General features: G+C 37.1%; 2 protein-coding genes across 3 annotated transcripts in view; one reads left to right on the top strand and one right to left on the bottom strand.

Annotated features, from left to right (window-relative positions):
* Nucleotides 1-1103: 1103 nt before the first annotated feature.
* On the top strand, nucleotides 1104-9098 carry LOC113232766 (protein SpAN-like). Of its 2 annotated transcripts, none has more exons than XM_026467551.1 (6): nucleotides 1104-1219; nucleotides 1946-2218; nucleotides 4022-4209; nucleotides 5885-6026; nucleotides 7493-7626; nucleotides 8465-9098. In XM_026467551.1, the coding sequence occupies exons 1-6, from the start codon at nucleotides 1162-1164 to the stop codon at nucleotides 8744-8746; spliced, it is 1077 nt and encodes a 358-aa protein (XP_026323336.1). In that variant the 5' UTR covers nucleotides 1104-1161; the 3' UTR covers nucleotides 8747-9098. The 2 variants fall into 2 exon arrangements, with proteins under 2 accessions (XP_026323336.1, XP_026323343.1); XM_026467558.1 differs by having other exon boundaries at nucleotides 1113-1219; nucleotides 1949-2218.
* A 159-nt stretch (nucleotides 9099-9257) lies between these two features.
* Nucleotides 9258-20871, bottom strand: part of LOC113232780 (protein Wnt-6) — a 57654-nt gene continuing 46040 nt past the window's right edge. Inside the window, exons 3-6 of the mRNA XM_026467570.1 lie at nucleotides 11310-11416; nucleotides 10280-10480; nucleotides 9854-9994; nucleotides 9258-9638 (exon numbers count right to left, since the gene is read on the bottom strand). Of these exons, the coding sequence (XP_026323355.1) occupies nucleotides 9318-9638; nucleotides 9854-9994; nucleotides 10280-10480; nucleotides 11310-11416 (770 nt within the window). The 3' untranslated portion in view covers nucleotides 9258-9317. The remainder of the gene's footprint in view (nucleotides 9639-9853; nucleotides 9995-10279; nucleotides 10481-11309; nucleotides 11417-20871) is intronic.

Consider the following 20871-nt stretch of genomic DNA (forward strand, 5'->3'; position numbering starts at 1 on the left):
TTATCGAGAAAATAAAATCACTTATTGACAAATAAGCATTGTTTTACTTTGAAACTATTGCCACAGTACAATAAGACAATGATAACTCCATAGAGACGTTGCAGCTTGGTTTGTATGTGTGCGCGCGTACCGCGTGCCGTGTACGGACGCATACATTCGCATAATCTTGTATACACATTGTATACAATGTGTAATGTATGTACGCTGGTCGTTTCACGCGCCTTTCGTTATTATGTGAGTTTCTTTTTTTTTTATTCTAAGTGACAAGACGACCAAGTCGTGCGCCTGATGGTAAATGATACGTCTGTTCATAACTGTTGGAGTGTCACAAGTCACAAAGACCTGAGGGGCACTGCTTCTGCGCCCAACACCCAGAAACATAAGTTGACTAGTCCCATGCGCCCGTAATTTCAGCAGCACCCTTACCTTTCGAAGCCGGAACGCAGTTATGCTCACATTACCGCTTGGCGGCAGAAATAGGTAAGGTTACAAAACGCGCAGTTTGTACGTGACGGGAGTGCACATATACAAACCGCGCTGTTATTTTGTGTTACCATATTTATCTTATGCATACTTGTCTATGCTATTTGCTCTATGAAGTTCATTCTACTACGAGGGTTCCAAATGTAAGATACCGGTAAAACGAAAAATTTAGTAGCTCTAGACTCGTGGGATCGGTGCTCCATTTCATTAATGTCATATAAACCTTAATGAGTAAGATTTAAATGTACTAGTCCGTTCCTTGTTATAGTTTGTTAAATTAATATAAGCAGACTATTTAACGACTTATTGATAGTTTACGATGTCGGAACGGTAATTGCATTAATGCAATTTTATGCATTTAATATCAAACTGACATAAAAGTAGTATTTGTTTTGTATAAACAATATTGATCGATACATAAGATTATTATTGCGATATGTATTTTATTTTATTACCATGTTCAATTTTGTAGGTTGGTATTGGTACAACATAACATTTATTTATGCCATGCTATTTCGCAAATTTTTTTATAGATGTATTACTTAAACATAATCAATAACTGTGATAACCTATTAAATTTTTATTAACTTCACAAGGTACTAACATAAGTGCTTTCTGTATAGCCTTTTCACACTATCGATTCTGACATCTAAAAATCTATAATTTTTCAGCAAGAATATGAGAAGTATTATCCTTTCAAGATGTTTGTTAATAGTAATTACTGTACTTTCTCCCGGTTAGTATAAATAATATTTTGTGTATTTTGTACATTTCGGCCTAAGTGACATTTTATAAATCCGTACAATAGATTATTTAAATATTATATAAACAAAAATAACAGTCATTCAAGTGTTCTTCTTATCTTATGGATGGCATACTTTAAATAACAGCAGTAGCAGTAGAGCTCATTGTGAAAGAGTTCGTCCAAGGAAGTACTGCCACCTTACCTATTTCTGCCGCCAAGCAGTAATGTCAGCATTACTGTGTTCCGGTTTTGAAGGGTAAGGGCGCTGGTGAAATTACAGGCACATGAGACTTGTCAACTTATGTCTCAGGGTGACAGGCGCAGTGGCAGTGCCCCTCAGATCTTTGCGATTTCAAGCTCTGACGACACTGCAATGGTTATGGACAGGACGCTTGATATTATAAAAAAAAACTTTATACGCTGCCCGTGGCACCAGTAGTCACCGAAGTGTGAAACATGTTTCACATCGGGTGAAAGGATTAATTAATCAGCTTAAAGTACTTGTCGATTGTTGCTCAGAATGTAGCAGACGTTGACGTGGACATAGGTACATCAACAGTACCTCATTCTATATATCTCATTGCGAGGAAGTTCCTTTCGTGGTTCAGGTGTTAGTTGTACCTATTAAAAAATCACACTCCGTTTCATTTCTTGTGTTGCCGTGATATTTATCCCGTATAGGAATAATTATATTAATAATAATAACAATTTTTTCAGAAGGTGAGGGATTTGTACATATTAGTTTCTCCAATCCTTATACAGATATCAAAAACCAAATGGTAAAAGTGAGAGATAAAGTGACATCGGTTGTGGCTGATTTAGTATTTAAAGCGAATGGCATTGATACATTGTCTCTGCCGATTAAAAAAAAACTAACGCTGACCGATGTAAATCAAGAACCAGGTTTCAGTTTGACTAAAGAGGAAATGGTCAAGTTTAAGATTTGGGATAAAGGCATCATACCGTTTTTCATCGACGAATATTCTTTTGGTAAGTTCTTTGTGATTTAAATATCGAAGCTTTAGTACGTTTGCGGAATGACACAAGTGTCCGAAGTGTTATTGCATCTCTAGGTGTAGGGGAGCGTGGGGGAATGGGAGCCTGCTAAGGAAACTTGACAATAAAAGTCATAATTTATGCAATTTAATTTTTTATTACTTATGAACGTACGCTTCACATACGAGTATCTGGGTACTAAATAATCACAGAAAAAATATGTAAATAAATAAATATGCTCTCATTACCCCACAGTTCGAAATGGGAGCCGGTACGAATCCCGTATGTCAAATGGGAGCCATTATATATAATTAATCTGAATATTCGTATTTTCTCGTATTTGAATCGGACGTTGTGCACAAACGTCATCCGAGTTTTCAAGATTGTTATAGTCTCGGATTCGGAACGAATGCGAATAGGATGTAGTTTGCATTCGCGCTTACAATATTCTGAGAATACTATTATTAGTGGATCTGCCCACGGTGCCACGCTGTTACGGCGAAACGACAGACCACCTATCACGAACAAGGCGAGACGTGTTATGTAGCATACCAATCATCAACGTGCAGATTCATATAGAACTGTGCCATACAGGTGTTGCTGGTGCGTTGTGTCGTCGCATGATTACAATGCACCGAGTACAACACGAGTGACGTGACGTCGCAACGTTGACGTCTTCAACTAAGAAAACAAATCACGATTAACTAGATTTAAATTGGTTTATTCCGCTCAATGTCAAAATACAATCTTTATAATATTGTACTGCAAATACGATACGATACCATATTACAAATACGATACGACACCATGTTACAAATAGCGGTTCTTATTAAAGACAACGGTTAATGGTATTAAAATACAAAGTATGGAAGCTAGACGGGTATATCTTACATGGCTATCAAAAACAAGATGGTATAATATGATAATAGGTAATTAGGATTACAAGTAGCAGTAGAACTCCATGTGAAAGAGTTCGTTCAGGGAAGTACTACCACGTTGCCTATTTCTGCCGCCAAGCCGTAATGTCAACATTACAGCGTTCCGGTTTTAAGGGGTTAGGGTGCAGGTCAAATTACAGGCACATGAGACTTGTTAACTTATGTCTCAGGGTGGCGGGCGCAGTGACAGTGTTTGTCAGATCTTGCGATTTAAAGCTCTGAGTGGCACTGCGACTGTTATGGACAGGCGTGTATTGTGCGTTAATATTATTAAAAAATGTAGTTCCAATTTATAATAGTATGTAGTACAACGCAGCATCACCGCTCAGGCGTCGCAACGCCGACGCAATGCATTGTGTGGCATCACCCTTATTCATAGAATATCAACACCATCAACATCCTAGCAACGTTACTTAACAGCCTTACTTTCTGTCATGCGCTGCATAGCCGACTGGAATATGGCCACCAGCCGCGGCTGGCTCGTCTTCCTCTTCACAATTCAGGGCGAGTCACTCCCTTACATTGCGTCTCCTGGTATATCTCCTGCATGGGTTTGGTGCCTATGTTCAAATGTTCAATGAATATGACTTAAGTCTGTTGATAACTTACTTATATTTGATGGAAATCTGACATCAAAGATCGGTGTAAAGTCGACCCAGCTGTGAATTTTTAATTAAAAACTTTCTTTACCAAATATTTCCTCCTCATAATCTACAAGTACGATTGATGTTCCTTATTTCTCTGTTTTTTTTTTATTTTATACAAGTAAAAATAAGTATAATAGTCGTTGTTATTTTTATTGGACTAATATTCACATTAATTTTAGTATATTATAATAACAGGTTTCTATTTTGTTCAGACAAAGTTCTGCGCGATAGGATTCGCATGATTTTGGACGAAGTGAATGCTGCTACAGGTGTTCAGTTCATGGAAATTCCTAGTCCTCCAATCGATGAGAAAGAGAAATACGTACTGTTCATTAACCGTAGAGAAGCCCTACGATGCGTCGATCACACAACTAATGATTTCACAAATGAGGGAGTACAGGTAAGTACTTTGTCTAGTTTATTCAATCGTACATACAAATCAAAATTTGATAAATATAGCGTAGCGTCTTAGAAGACGCTGGTGCGAATTCAACCGGATTGAAGGATTTGTTTTCTAAGTGTTCGATGTTTGTATTAATATAATTGATAATTTTTTTTATTATACCAAGTGAGCTTAGTAGCAGTAGAGCTCCTTGTGAAAGAGTTCGTTCAGGGAAGTACTGCCACCTTACCTATTTCTGCCGTCAAGCAGTAATGTGAGCATCACTGCCTTCTGGTGTAGAAGGGTACGGGTGCTGGTGAAATTACAGGCTCCTGGGACTTATCAACTTATGTCTCAGGGTGACGGGCGCAGCGGCAGTGCCCATAAGATCTTTGCGATTTAATGCTCTAAGTGGCACTGTAACTGTTATAGATAGGCGTGTCGCTTACCACCAGGCGCACGACTTGTTCGTTCCGTCACTTGGTATTATAAAAAAAAGTAAGCGACAGCCTGTACATAGCAATGACAGTGCCTCTCAGAGCTTAAGGCTGCCTTTCCACCACAGATGTGCGGGGTAGCGAGGCGGTGCGAGGATGCGTTACGGACTCTTTTCAGCTATGCGCGGGCGCGGTACGGTGTGGTGGGTTGAGCGATGGCGATGTATCACTGTCAGTTAGTGTCATAGTTTCAGTATATCTAGTTTCCTTCACCGTTTTGCACACATTACTCGCCCGCATCCCTCACTCACATTCCTCGCACACATCTCTGGGTATTTTGTGTGTGCTAATACTTAGCTCCGCTAACCCTTTTCCACCGGAACTGCGCTAAGAAAGGCTAGGAAAATGAAACAATCCTTAATATTGTTGGTCAAAGAACACAATGTCGAACATCATCGCGTAAACAAGTCTGCAGTCTGCGAGCATGTCATGCTTAGTGGATGGGAAAAAAAAGATGTCATGGATAAACCTACACATTCAACAGAGAAGATGGATTTCTCCGTACCACCAGTTTGGGATCCAGTATATCCTCTGATGAAAAATCCCAAACAGATATAAGACTGCTGTACTAATTAATATGTTTTATTTTATTCTAATTTCGATTATTAATCATTAATAAATTGTTAAGTAAAGTCAGTAAAAAAATGCATTCAATAAATAATTTGTAAAACTTTTGTAACTGTGGTGAAAAAAATAGGGTGGTTTGCTTTAATATTAGACATAACTGGTTGATACTATACAACCTCAGTCAACCGTGACCATGGGACCTGTAAAGAGCCCGAAACGTTGGTTTGTTTGAAAAAAAAAACAAATATACGCGATTTAAATCTGGAAAAATAGTTTAATTTCTTATTGGTGGTTGTTTTCCTCGCACACCGCCTCGCTACGTCGCACATCTCTGGTGGAAAAGAAGCCTTAAATTTGTTGGTAGGTCAATGCTTAAATCGTTAAAATGTGAGAGCGCTGTCACTGCGCCCATCACCGAAACAAGTCGCGCGTCTTCCGAAGAATTCTCGCCCAGTGTCGAGAATTCTCGCAGCTACCGCATCGTATCTAGTTTGTACGTTACATAATTGACAAAAGATTCATTACGCTATGTACAATTCCGTTACGTGGCAATGTAAATTAAGCTTTGATGTAGTAACGCGTCTACTATAATGATAATACATAGATGCAACAAAATATATCTATTTTAGAGAGTAGTCCTGGGGTATGACTGCATTGATCTCCAGACCGGAATGGCAGCTTTGATCCTCACTCTTTTAGGGGTGCCTCCTCAACACAATGCACCCAACCGCGATCACTATATTGAAGTTATCACTAATAACATTATACCAGGTAAGTGCCAAAGCCAATGTCATTCATAGTGCTTATTTTGTAGAATAGGTGCAGAACGAAAACAATAAGTACCTCGTAGATTTTTAAATTGATTGATAACATCAACATGCTCAACCTATCAACATGCACTTAGTACGAAATTTCCATTACATATTTATTAAGTTAGTTACCAGCGTATTTCGTTATGTCTCAAGCAAATAGGGGCGAAGTAGCTAAGGATTTCCGTTAAGAGAGACCTAAAATGACATTTTGGTGCTCTTTGTTCACACAGAAAATCGGATTTTCTGGGAAAAAAATAAAACAAATTCAACAGGTTTTTATCATTGATAATGATAACCGAAGACCCTGGTAGTAAACTAAATATGACTGAGTAAACTTCGCTCAATAAAAAAATAACATATTATATAATTTTACTTTTTTTACTACGTTCACCTACGGAAAAAAAGGTTCATTCGATTTTTATTAGAGACACTTCAATTAAATTTTCTCTCTCTCTCTTTAATAAAGACGTCAGCTTATTTTACAGTAAGAGAGTATTTATTTCTAAAAAGTAAATGTATAAATATAGCCCAATGAATTTATCCGCGTCTACCTCACACGTTTCACAACCACAATACATTTCGGTTTAAGGAAGAACAAAGACAAAGTAACAGACAGCTGGTTCACACTCACTACAAATGGCTATAGATTGACGAGTTGCTGTTGTAATTTCAAATTTTTTTTAGGGAAGATAATGTTGTTTGTATGGAGAGTTTATTGAAAAGTACACTACTGCCTGGAACGGTCTTCCCAGTATATGTATACTTTATGTAGAGAATTTTGAACTAACATTGATCTCGCCTTCTTGACTTTGGAACGATTACGTAAGATAATCAGCAAATTCTTTACTTACATACTTTCTAATAGCCTTCAGTTATAAACTCTCCATATAAACGACATTTATTTTGTCTAAAATATCTTCGAAATTACAACAGTCTCTTCGGAACTTACTATCTTTGGAAGGGGCCTTAACCTACCAAGGAAATCTTGTTTAGCCTCGAAGTAGATTTGCAACAAGCTAAGACCAGACAAAAGCTGAGTTAGATAGAGGTCACAGAGTACAAAAGAGAATCACAAAAGGATGGTAATGATAATGTACCAAACAACCACACTATTTACCTGGTCTAAAACTAGGCAATTCCCTATGAGTATCAACCAGAAATGGTCCAAAATCGGGGACAAAAACAACGATTACGAAATTTTGTATAATTCCATGCATATTAGAAACTAGGGGACCCTGGGGATATCTAACACTCAAAGCGCAAACTATTTAAAAACATAAACACAACGAAAATTTAATGTTTACTATTGCGCGCCCTCTACCGGTCTAACGTCGTACATGGAAAATTCGAGTAGTTTCGTAGGGCATTACGTTTATCTAACCTAAAATTTAATACTCAAACTGATTTTATTTATTTATGTTACAGACAAACTTTCATATTTTACAAAACTACAGAATACAGATTGGCTTTTTCATGATATAGAATATGATTTTGAAAGTGCTAGCCATTATCCATATCATATGTATTCGGCACATGGTGCGTCAACAATTCGTCCTAAGGTAAAGTGAAACAGCTTATAATATCACAGATATTTACGCAAATCGTTTCGTACATTGCTTTTGCATACATGCTAACCATTTTAGTACAAAAAAGCCGCGGTAACTTAATGGTTTGTTGACCTAACGCCTCCCAAGCATTCGAACTCATAGCCCCAGAGTTCGAATCCGGAATTTATGTGCGAAATTTAATTTGAAATTGATCAATTAAATTGGTCAAGGAAAATATCGTGATGAAACTTGCACGTCGAAAAAGGTTGTGAAGGGTAGTGAACCCTCGGAAAACGTGTGAAATCGTGATCCGCATTGGGGCAGCGTGGCGGACTATGGCCTAAACCCTCGCCTGAAAGGAGACCCGTGCCCAGTAGTGCTATGTATAAATGGGTTGATGAAGATGTAGTAGTGTCAGGTGATAATACTAGCATTTAATTTTGATTGACGTTTTGTGTGGCAATGTAATCCGGATTTATATTACGAATAAAAAACTACTGCAAAAGTTATTTTGTCATCATTAATATAACCAATATCTAAAAATTTGAGTGACATTTTTGTAACGCCCTGTGCTTGCTACAGCAAGAATTGTTATACATGCCTTCACAGTTGCTTATTATTGTACCAACCTTTAATTAAACGTACAAAAGTATTCTGCCATTCAATGCTAAAAGCTGGAACTTCATTTACTGCCCAATAATAATTACTGCAAGCTAGTGGAGTAATTTCACAAAAATAAATTAATATCACTATAGTAAAACATCATAATATTAATTACAATCAATATTATCGCCCAATGTAAAAAAAAAATAATTTCAAAATATATGTTTTATAAAATTTACCATTTTAGTGGCACGTAGATGAAACTAGTCCTGTGGGTGAAAATAGAGCGCTTAGCATTAACGATATATTAAAAATCAAAATGCTATATAGTTATATTATGAAACACTCAAGTGACAAGATGCATGCAGCGTGCTCCCATATGTTTCAACCGGGAAATGCCTTCTCGAACCATCAAGCACATAAATTTAAGGTCATATCGGCTAGACAAAAACCCAATAAATACCTCGGCAACGACCCTTTCCAAAATTTGAGTGAAAACGATGGTAATGATGACGTGTATACTTATTAAGACGGTGAACACGACGAAGAGGAATCAAAAGACAATCATGACAAACACGATACAGATTTTCAGAAAAATAAATTGAAAGAACGTGTTCTAGATAATCGGATTGAATTTGCTAACAAAATAGAAAATAGGAAACCAACAGACCAAAATGGCAGAAATACTGATATTAAAAAAAGCCATTGATGACACTGATGTTGATGAAAGCACTGAAATATGTGACTGAAATGAATGACGTTGATTGAATGATACTGAAGTGGACAAACAACAGTAAAATCAAAATAACGAGTTAATTTAAGTGAAACGTTGGTAAAAAATAAAACTTCAAAAAATGAGTTCAAAAAACCTAACATTCGCACCGAAGAAAATTAAACAATCAAAAAATGTTTACTAACTAAAGAGAGTTGATATTTGTAATATATATAAAGAAAACGTTATTACCTCTTAGCTAGCTTTTTCGGGACAAACGGGTGATCTAATGAGTTTAACTGAAGTAAATGGCAAATTGTAAGTAAAGAAAGAATTTAGCATGAACTTTAATATACAAAAATTTAATACATAAACAATATTTATCACATTATTTGCATGTTTGTATTTCTCGTTTCACATAACAAGTTTTACATAAGACCTCGCAACACCATTTGAATTCGCATTTACAATTCTCAGTTTCTTTGACTGTGGCTTGCGCGTATCCCCGACGACAACAGAGTTGGTCGCAGCTGTCTGTACCAGCTGAAGTAATGTTGCATTGTCGGCCTTGTGTTCCAAGGGAGCCAGTTTTTATATTGGGGTTGCAGAAATCTGGAGATTCTTCGGAGTATATAATGTCTTTCTTGCCGGGAGGCTTAATACTGGTGCTCTCGGGCAAGAAGTTGTCTCCGTCGTTGCTGGCAATTACCTGTTGAACAAATTTATTTCATTATGTAAGTTTGGTTTGTCGCACTATTTTCTACCTTTTTGTTTAGGTTGTCAATTGTGGACATCTGCAACTTCATTCACTTTTAAGTACTTTAAGTAGCATTACTACCTTTGTGTTGCTATTAATTATCTTCATTTAACCAACGAAAATCATATGCCTCTAAACTCATTAAAGACTTCCTGTTCCAAACTTACCTTAGCGGCACCTTCAAATCGATCCCTTAAAATATCTCCAACTTCTCTGAAGGTGGGCATCCTCCACCAACACGTGCGGAGAGTGCACGAACCAGAGACGCCATGACACTTACATTCCACTTTCATGTTATTTTTAATGGCCTAAAAATAAATGTAATTTATTATATTTTTCGGCTGCAAGTCAAAACCTGATAATGCTCAATATAACATCGGGCTGGGATAAGTTTCATGTCACGTCTTTGTTAAAATATTACCGAAAATGTTATCATAGTCATATGTACAATAGTACCCGATATTGATCCGTTTTAGATACACAAACAGTTCATTGGATTTAATCGAAGTCCCTGACGGTAACATTATAGGTAGACTTCATGTGAAAAAATGGGAAAAGTAGTTATGTGGTCTTCAATAAAAATTATTACTAACCAACCTCCCAGCGTTGTGGTTATGGAGTTTGATCAGCGTCTTGATATCGCTTCGCTTCCTATACCTGCTATCCATAAACTCTCTAGATTTCTTGAGGCCAAAGCGCACGTTGTCGCTGCACCCCCCCCACTGCCACCGATCGGTCGGCACAGGGGAGGGGGGAAGAATTGGCTGCCTTCCACGGCGGGACTTTGGTATACCCTAAAGAAAAATGCATATAATAATAACAATAATAACGCACTTACTCATAGGGACACCGCGACACACTAGAGAAGTCATGTATCGCGGGTGCCATGGACACACACATAGACAACCACACAAATTACACTCAAACTCACGAGAGACCTCTGCGTGGGAGTCCAGTATGGTAACCGTTCAGCCACAAATACCGGGGAGACAACAAAGTTATAACCTTCAAATGGCTATCGTCGCCTTACATTCTCAAACTCGTATCTTTAAACACAAAGTTACTGAAATGCAAGAAATGGATTGTATATACAAATTTTGCAGGCTGATTTCACGTCACATTACCTTCATATTCACACACTGGCTTTTACCTATTCTTAAAGTAACGCATCCAAATTAACACCCTTGATAAGAAATTAAAACAAATAGAGAGTGTTGCCAACTCCTGAATAATCACTCTTTTAAAGATACGAGTTCGAGAAAGTAAGGCATCGTTATGTAAATTGTCTAAACTAATAGACGTCAAAAATTAGGGTGGTTTTCACGATTTTAAGAAAGGAGTTGGTTTGTCCATGCAATCACATACGATTGCCGTATTTATATTTTATAGAGTGTAATGCTGTAATCGACTCCATACAAACTAATGCTATGCTAAAGTTGTAATGACGTGTGTCGCAAGGAAAGGCACCACCGTATGAAACCCGCCTGAGAGAGTAATGTAATCCTAAAGATTATCGCTGAGGTTGTTGTAAATATATCATATAACACGACTCTAATAATGTCGTTTCGCTTTCTCTAAGATAAATTCCAAAGAAATGGCATTTCTAGAGCCGTAAATATGTACCTTTTCGCAAGAGCACTCCAGAAGCGATCCAGCGGTGCAAGCTCGCGTAATAGCGAATGCTACACCGGCTGCCGTAATGGCATTTACGAACCCCGTTTCTCTTGTATCTGTTGACAAAATATCACAAATTAGGCCTATTGTTTATAAAACCGAAAAAACTCATATCAAATATGCTGTTGAATCTTTGAAGTTTATAATACTGCTAATAATTTTAACTAGAAAGATTAAATGGAAGAAAGTTGGGATGTCTATTATTAAATCACGCCGGATTTGAATGACTTTGTTGGCTAGATAGTTTGTTACCTGTAATAGCTCTTAAGCCTTTTAACGTGAACAAAATCGAGTGTTGCTGTTCATGATACAATATTTATTTTCACTTGCACTAAACTTAAGTGAGTAATTCTCAGGTTAGTTTTTTCTGTCTAATTTCGGTGGCACTTTTAATAATTTAAGTAGAATTTTAGAAATTTATCGTGAATACTACACAATATTTCAGGTTACTACACTCGATTTCTAAATAATGCCATATATTCTACAATATTTAAATATTCGTATGTCGAATCGTAGATGTGGGTCAACAAGCCGGTAAACTAAAATGGGACTGGGCGGTTCACGTCTGCCGCATGTCAGACGAAGGTCACCACAGAATGGATCCCCAAAGATAGAAAACGACCATGCGGCAGGCCAATGCGTCGATGGAGAGACGAGCTAAACGCGCATCTAAAGGACTGGACCTCAGTGGTGCAAAACAGAGAGGTGTGGAGAAAGGGGAGGGCCTGTGCTCAGCAGTAGGACAGTATAGGCTTTAAAAAAATTTAATATTAAAAATTGCCACCGAAATTAGGCAGAGAAAATTAACCAGAAAATTACCCAAGTGCACCTTAAACCAATGCTTAAATTTATAAGAAGTCTTAACACAATGTGTTAACAGTGTCTTTTCCATTGCAAGCATTGGTTTAAGACATACATAGGTACTTAAGTTTAGTGCACGTGGGTACTACGGTGTTATAAAAAGTTTAAGTAAAATTTTACGGTGTGACTCTACTCGTGATATTAAACAACTTTCAACAAATCTGAATTACAACACAATACGCAATCAACTGATAAGACTAAGATTGTATGGAAAGTTGATTAACTTTCCTGCAAATCAGATATGAATTCCAATAGAGAAAGTTGTTAAGTATCAAGGGATAGTCACTTCAAGAAATTATATCACTTCAGTCTATAGTAACAGCTTCACTCTTTAATTAAAACTACTAATGACGCTCTTATAGAATAGAATAGAATAGAATTATTTATTTCGGACCATGATCCATAATAATGTTAGTAATACAGTAAATTTTACTTACGTGCTATGGTTAATACAATACAAAATTACTTAATTTTAGTGAGAAGTGAGCCTAGACCACTACCCTACGCACGTGTAGTTGCACCCAATGTAGTTGGTAGGGGCAGTCCAGCCTATTGGCAACAACGGTTAGGATGCTATTAGCGCTGCCGCGCACACGCATCATAAGCGAGGCAGCCTTCTTGCTCATAATGGCATGAAAGCCATCTGTGTGCGCCTCCGTGAACATGCCGGATGCACTACAGTGTCGCGGCAGCTCCATCAGCATCCTAAAAGCGTTGTTATATTTCACCCTTAATGTATTCAGGGTTCTCTGCGTATACTTCACCCACAGGCTACTTATGTAAAAGTTTTGGCAATATGCTTTAAACAATGAAATCTTTACATCTTTGGTGCATCTCCATGTCGGCATTGTCATGCAAGTTATCGGTTACCCAGTGACCCAGGTATTTAAATTGAGAGATACGACTTATCTCACTACCATAGAGAAACACCGGCGGCACAGTTCCAACAGAACCTGCCTTCGGCTTAAAAACTAGGAGCTCGGTCTTTTTCGTGTTATACCAGAGTCCATGAGCTTCCGCATACGTCTCACATGTCCTGAGCAGCTTACCAAGTGCACTGATCGCAGGAGTCAACTTATAAACCTATCTATTGCTCATTCACAATACTGACTTCCCTGAGAAGAACGAACAAAAACCTTTAGAGGTTTCTTATTTTAAATAAATTTAAACGGTACAGAATATACTTTGAATCAACGAAATTTATGTACTTTGCTTTGAATCAAATTTGTGTGGCATTTCAATTTTATAATATTATTTTATCAATTAAAAGGCTTTTAATGTAAGTTTTAAACTTAGGAAATGATAATTTTAATTTTAACAATTCCCCAATAAAATAATCTTTTATTTGAGATAAACCAAATCGTGGTACCACGAGTTTGGACTTATTCTTAGGTTAATAATTTTGGATATCTTCTTTCATAATGAAATTATGTATATTTGCTAAGATATACAAAATATTTGATTATTTATTTAATTTTCTTTTTTAATATTATTAATGTCTTTGCGTTCGCATTTAGGCAATGAAAGGGTTGGGAAAGCAGAATTACATGTTATGGAAAAGGTACGGAATATGAATGAAAAAGGATATGGCAGGTTGGGTAGGTGAGTAGCTATTAAGGTTACGGCATACATATTAAAGTTTGGTATTATTATTTTCGATAAATAAGGTCAGTACATAATATACATCTTTGTTACATGAATACCAATACACTTGTTATGAAGGTGATAGCCAGGAGTTCAGTTATGAAAGCATCGTGGTCAATTGAGGGGCAGGAGAACAAGATATGATTAATGAAGAGAAGAAGAAGATATGATAAAATATGATCATTTTACGCAGACGTTAGTGATAACTGTGGCTCTACCATGAGTTTACTTTGACAGTTCTCGCTAGCGACAACGTAAAATATTTGTATACAAAATATTACTTCTTCTCGTAACCGCTAGGGGCGCTGTATAATTTGCCAACAAAATTGTGCAGTAATTTACGCGGTCGCTAGCGACAACTGTCACAGTAAATTTATGGTAGAGGCACTGCTCGTCATTGTAAACTCATTAGTTACTTTATGTGTTGTGAGGAACGTTGTATTGATCTATGTACAAATACAATACAAAGTTGACCTAAAAATTAGTATTCACGCGACAGCAGTTAAACACCGATGGGTTTTGGTTTTACGAATCGAAGGCCTCAGCCATAAACATTTACCGACTACAGGGACATGGAACGAGTGGCTATCTAAAAGCAATTCTGTAGCCTGCATTATGGCTGGCCAGCTTCTTTTGGACCCAGAAGTGATGGCACAACATAACATATATCTTCAATGTATAAACTATATATCTTTCGGTTCCATACAAGGTTTAAGGTGACAGGACGAGCAAGTCGTGCAACTGGTGGTAAGCAACGCGCCTGTCCATAACAGTTGCAATATTACATAGAGCTTTAAATTACAAATATATGAGGAGCACTGCCAATGCGCTCGTCACCCTGAGACATAAGTTGACAAGCATAGACATAGGCTTGTCGTAATTAGTACGGGCCGAAGGTAGGAACAAAAGTGAATTGTTTCTCAAAGACATAGAGGGAAATCTCATTGATATATGTAATAGCGGTTCCGGACAGTCAATTGAGCCCGATGCTATTTTTAGTAAAAACATTAGGTCATTAATATCACGACGCATTTCATGTAGTAAGAGATGATGCTTCATACAGAGATTGTAATAATTTTCAGAATTGTAACAGTCCTTTGTACAGTCGATACCCTAAAATACCTGACCCCTTGGTCAAGGATTTGGTTCTCACCAGATAATTGTGAAGAAAAGTTATAAACATAGTTGGCATGGCGTCTAGCACGGTTTGCTGGAAGACGTTGGTTTGAATCCAGCCGGATAGAAGGTATTTTTGTAAGCGTTCGATCTTTATATTTTTATGCACCGATTTCAAAGATGGCCGAGAGTAAAAACAAACGTCAAAAATAATGCAAATTTAAAAGAATAAAAAAACAAACAACATGAAAAAGTGTGTGCTTGCGCACTTGAGTCCAGATATATACCTTAATTAAGCGCCCCGTAAACGATCAAATAATTTGTCAAATTTTACGAGTTTGTCAAACTTTTTGAGACTTTATTTGCGTGTTTGATGTGTTTGATAGAAATCTAGACTGACGGCGTGTTTGACAAACATATTGGAAGGTATGCTTATGTATGACATGAAGGTATTTTTAGGTATGGCATTATTAGGTATGGTATGAAGGTATGTTTGTCAAACCAAACTTCTGTTGTCGCCTATGACAACAGAAGAATTCTCGCGCATGCTCGAGAATGCTCGCTCATTCCACGAAAGATATTGGCTCGTATCTAGTTTGCACGTTACACAATTGACTATAAATTTAATTATGCAATGTACAATATCCTTATAAAAATTTGCTTCCGTTCCTCCGAACCGAGGATAAATAAATCTAGCTTACCACGCCTGGTGGTAAGCGACAGTTATTCTCACAAACAACACGCCACGGCGCAACTTGTCCAACTCGTTGTTGATATCATAAAAAAATACCGCGAGGTTTTGACATATCAAATATACACGATAAAACAAAGACTTACAAATTTAATATAAAAAAATATTTTATTTTGTGTTTATTTTATTTAATAAGGTACATCAACAGAAAACGTATTACACTTTCTTAAAAACTTAAATTATTATTTTAATTTCTACTACAGTTATATCTCAATAAGACGTACCTACACAATATTCATAAAGTATTTGTCGTATTAGATTGATAATCAATTTGAATTTGGAGTAATTAGAATTGATTCATGTAACTATAAATTAATTTAATTATCATTTAAAAGCTATTATATGAGTTTATGCCATAAATTTGACACATATCAGTAGACACTAACTTAATCAATACTAAAACACAACATATTATTGTACATTACAATTACCTGATAACGATTGCAATACTCCATGTCTAAACAAAGGCAATGACTGTAAAGGGCCCGAAACGTCGGTTTGTTTGAAAAAACAAATATACGCGATTTAAATCCGGAAAAATAGTTTCATTTCCTATGTGTAACAATCGCGAAAACCTAAGAACTCGAAAGGCAATAAATTGTTGAAAATATTCAAATGTGGCACTCGACAGCAAAGCTCCCCATAAACCATAATGACTCTATTCCCAATAAATCACCTCCTCCTCTTTTATAAAAAAAAACCGCCCTTAAAAGTTTGTGGAATTACATCTACGTATTTGTAATAGTAAGTTTATTGAAAATACATACAGAGACATATTTTAAAGTTTTTCATTTTAATTCAATAATCAAATCCGGCTGTTCTTGTTACAATGTTTAAGAATAAAAATTGATCTCGATGCTAGTAGGCAAACTGTCAAAATATGAATAAAGAAGGCAATAACGCAATTAGTAATCATTAGAACGTCGTCGTAATATTCACTATTCAATAGTTTATGGCATAATTTTATCTTCTTTCACAATATATCGATAAAACTATCGACAACAACTACATAACTATTTAAAATTTTATGAAAACTACCAACCCAACAAATGTCATTTTACTCCGTCTTCAAAAACGACACACTATAGTGTGTACGCGTGACACAGACTTTACTCGGTAGAATGAGTACCTGGTTATCGTCGGCTCACTGCGAACCGTGCGATTTCCGCTGCGGCAAGCTCGCGAACCACGTACACACAACGGTTGCTGTTACAGCGCGCTAGTGAGTACCCGGCTGTATAGAGAAGTGATAGAGTAATCGCGTGGGATATACACAAAAAAAAAATCATTTGAATTAAGAACCTGCTCCGTTTTTTTGCTTAAAAAAATTGCCTCAGGCTCCACATTGTCTCACTATACCAGTGATTGTGTAGTCAGTATTTAACAGGCATGTAACAATAACAATTAACGGCAGGTCAACCGATGTTGGATGAATATTCAGCGACCGTTTATAATGCGAAAATTGCCGCAGCGCTCATCCACTGAATATGCGACGGACATCAACGAGTTGCAACGTTTTGTTTGGACTAGTATTGTATTTTAACTAGTAATTTGTAAGTCTCACAATACGTTAAACTTGAGTATATTTTAGGACTGTGTCGTAGAAGGTTTATGGTGGAAGAATGTAGTTTGAAATTCGCAAAGTACATATATCTAAATTTCATTTTGACGACCAGTGTCAAATAATCAGAGATGGGAAACACTGCTTATTTTTTAAAAGTTAAAACGTTGTGTTTTTTTTAAAAAAGCGTGCTTTAAACGATTTTTAGTTTGAAGCTTACGAAATCGTTTAGAAAAATGTTTAAGCGCATAGACTTCTATGCTAAAAAAAGCTTGCAATATTGTGTTGATAGCGAAAAGCAAGAGTAGACCATTGAAGGTTATATGATAAGTTTATTAGTAAAACAGGAATTTTATTTTTAACTAAATAATTATTATTCACATTGATGAATTAATTTGTTTATGAAACATAGATAGCGGGTCTTGAAACAAAAACATGTTGTTAACGCTTACGCTTAAATGGAAAAGCGTGCTTATGTACTTATTTTGAAAAGCTAACTTTTAAAATTGCTTTTCGTTTAAACGCCCACTTCTACCAGTAATCGGAACGAATTAAAATATCCGCATCAGCAACCACATTCATCGATGCTGCTATTAATTGCGGGTGTTCGAGTCGTGACATGACCTAAAAAGCACAGAATAATTTATGAATCTTCCAGAAACAGGCAGTAAGCCGAAAAAAGCAACTGTTGTTTTCAAAATATAACTTTGATAAAATTCCACTACGATTAAGTTAGGCAGATTGATTGTTTTCATGAAGATTGATTCTTTTGTTATGTCACCAAATAATTGAAATAGTTTTTTATTACAATACCAAATAAAAAGTGTAAGGGGCGTCACTCAACTCCTGCGGTGCTCAATAGCCAACGCGGTACACCCTTTTTTCTTTCCGGGGGTAAATCCGTCATGGATACCACCGCATCACGGAGAGGGAGGACGCGGTGGTTATGTGAGACTCCTACTCACTAAAAACAAAAACCCCCGGGTATTCCCACACTCCGCATGAAACGGAGCTGTGGCCACGTGGCTTACCGCACGACACGCTCCTTCGACCCACCCCATCGAGTCTTGGATATAATACGGCTCTATCGGAAAGGTAGGACTCTACCGTCTTCCGTAGATACTCGGGCACGCAATGGAGCTTCAGTGCGTCTAGTACGCGCGGTACACCGACAAGGCTCTGGCGACACGCCAACACGCAATGGCCCAGCGTGGCGGGGAAAAGCTCTAAACCCCCCCAAAGTATGTATCGCACAGAAAACTATCCGGCGCTGGCAGACGTCGCGGAAGCTCTCACACCAGGAGTTCTAATCTCCAGGTGTTCAGTGGGATGGCCACCTATTAAATAAGGGCGGCCGGTAACCGATGGATGCACGCGGTGTCCGATCGAGTAGTCTGGGAAGCCTTGGGGGAAGCCTGTGTTCAGCAGTGGACGTCTTCCGGCTGATATGATGATGATGATGATGATGAACAAAGAAAATAGAAAGTGGAGTGAAGATAGATTCAGTAAGGATGTACATGACGTTTTTCACGTTTTTTTTTTAAACACATAAAATCAGCATCCGCTGATGTATAAAAAACTGCATCAGCAATAACCCAGGTCATAACTAAAGCATTTGCATTTTGGTAACTTTCGATATATTGGCACGCGTCTAAAGTTTTTTCTTTTTGTAGTAATTACGACAATAATTACGCTGATTTTGCTTAACAAAAAAAAACTGAAACTGAATAAGTTATAAAAAACCGCTTATTTCCCTGATCCCAGATATGTTACTAACTCAATTTCGCTAAAAATATCGATTACGTTAGTTATGATAAGGAGGGCTCAGTGGTCCAACGGGTTACAATGTGGGCGCCGGGTGAGGAGTTCGGGACGGGTTCGGTTCCCGGAAGGATCAATTTGGGAAATGAACTTCTGTTCTGACTGTTCGGGGAAGTACACCAGTCCGTTGCTCTAGTACTCATAGTACAAGACTTCCCTAGTTTGAGACCAGGTATTTGGTGGGGTTATTTGGCACTTTATTATTATTAAGTAATACACATTACAAATCGAAATTTGACTTCGACTAAGCAAAAATGGCGAGGTAAGCAAGTTGTTTGATGACTATTAATACAAAAATCGAACATTTAGAAAAAATTCCTTCGATCTGGCTAGATTCAAACCTACGTCTTCCAGCAAACCGTGCCAAATGCTATGCCAACTAAGACTCGAAAAAAGTCGTTAAAAAGGAAGGACTTACGTTGAGGAAACGAAGGATTTTTTCTAAGTGATTTGATCTTTGAGTGACTTTTGATCTTTGTATTATTAACCGACTTCAAAAAAAAAAGGAGGAGGTTATACGTCGGTTCGGCGTGTATGTATGTTTTATGTATGTTCTCAGATATCTCCTTCAATTGTTTACCGATTTTAAAAATTCTTTTTTATTGGAAAGGATGCAAGCTCGTGGTGGTCACATTGTCACCAAGTCAGAATCTAATAAGGGGAATCCATGAAAATCGAAGAAAAAAAAAATCCTCAAAGTTGATAGGCATGTCAAGTATTCACCAATTTCTCCTTCAATTATGCACCAATTTTGAAAATTCTTCTTTTTGAAAGGATACACTCTCGACGTGGTCCCTGATGCTGTTCCGGATTCGTTTCGGCTATCACATATTACTAATTATTTAATTCATTATTATTTTATTAAAGTCGACTTTTCACTTGACACAATAAATGTAATCAACAAACCACCGTCACCATGACAACCAGAACAGAAAATATAAAATGTACAAAGGAGTCCATAACAGTCCCATTGTCACCAAGAAGTCAGAATCTGACGAGGGGATTACATGGAAACCGAAAAAAGTCGATAAGCAAACTTTTGAAGTCGGTTTTTTTTTTTTTTTCAATTAAAAAGTTACAATTATTTAATTACGCTTTCAAAATTTTTCTCCTAAACACATTATAGTAAAGTCATTGTTAGTTATATTTTTGATATAGATGTATATTATATTTTTAATATAGATACATAGGGCGCACTATAAGTTTCCGGAACTGGCCACTTACATAAACAATATTTAAAAATTAATTACAACATTTGAAAATTGAACTCTTTGGCTGTAGAATACAGTTTGTTTCATCTGATTGTCACTTGTTTTTACATTGTGGCGTCATTTTAGAAATTGGTTGTCTACATCACCATGGATTTAACTCGTGAAAATTTTCGTAGTATGATTTTCTACGACTTTAAGTGTAATTTAACAGCTCAGCGGAGCTTCACTCGGCTTCAAACTGCTTTTGACGATGAAGCACCATGCAAAACGACTATTTATAGCGAGTTTGCAGAATCAAACGCGGTCGTGTGAATCTCAGTGACGAATTTCGTGATGGTCGCCCGCCCACGCTGTGAACAACAAAAACATCGATGATGTGTGCCGTATGATCAAAACAGACAGGCATGTGACATACCATGAGATTCGGGCATCTTGAGGCATAGGCATGAGTCAAATACAATCAATACTACACAAACATTTGGGTGCGAAAAAGCTGCGCTCTCGGTGGATTCCACACAATTTGACTGAGGCTCAAAAAATGGATCG

This window comes from Hyposmocoma kahamanoa, unplaced genomic scaffold (genome assembly GCF_003589595.1).
Source record: "Hyposmocoma kahamanoa isolate Upper Pololo Valley unplaced genomic scaffold, ASM358959v1 102, whole genome shotgun sequence".
In the NCBI taxonomy this organism is placed as follows: Eukaryota; Metazoa; Arthropoda; class Insecta; order Lepidoptera; family Cosmopterigidae; genus Hyposmocoma; species Hyposmocoma kahamanoa.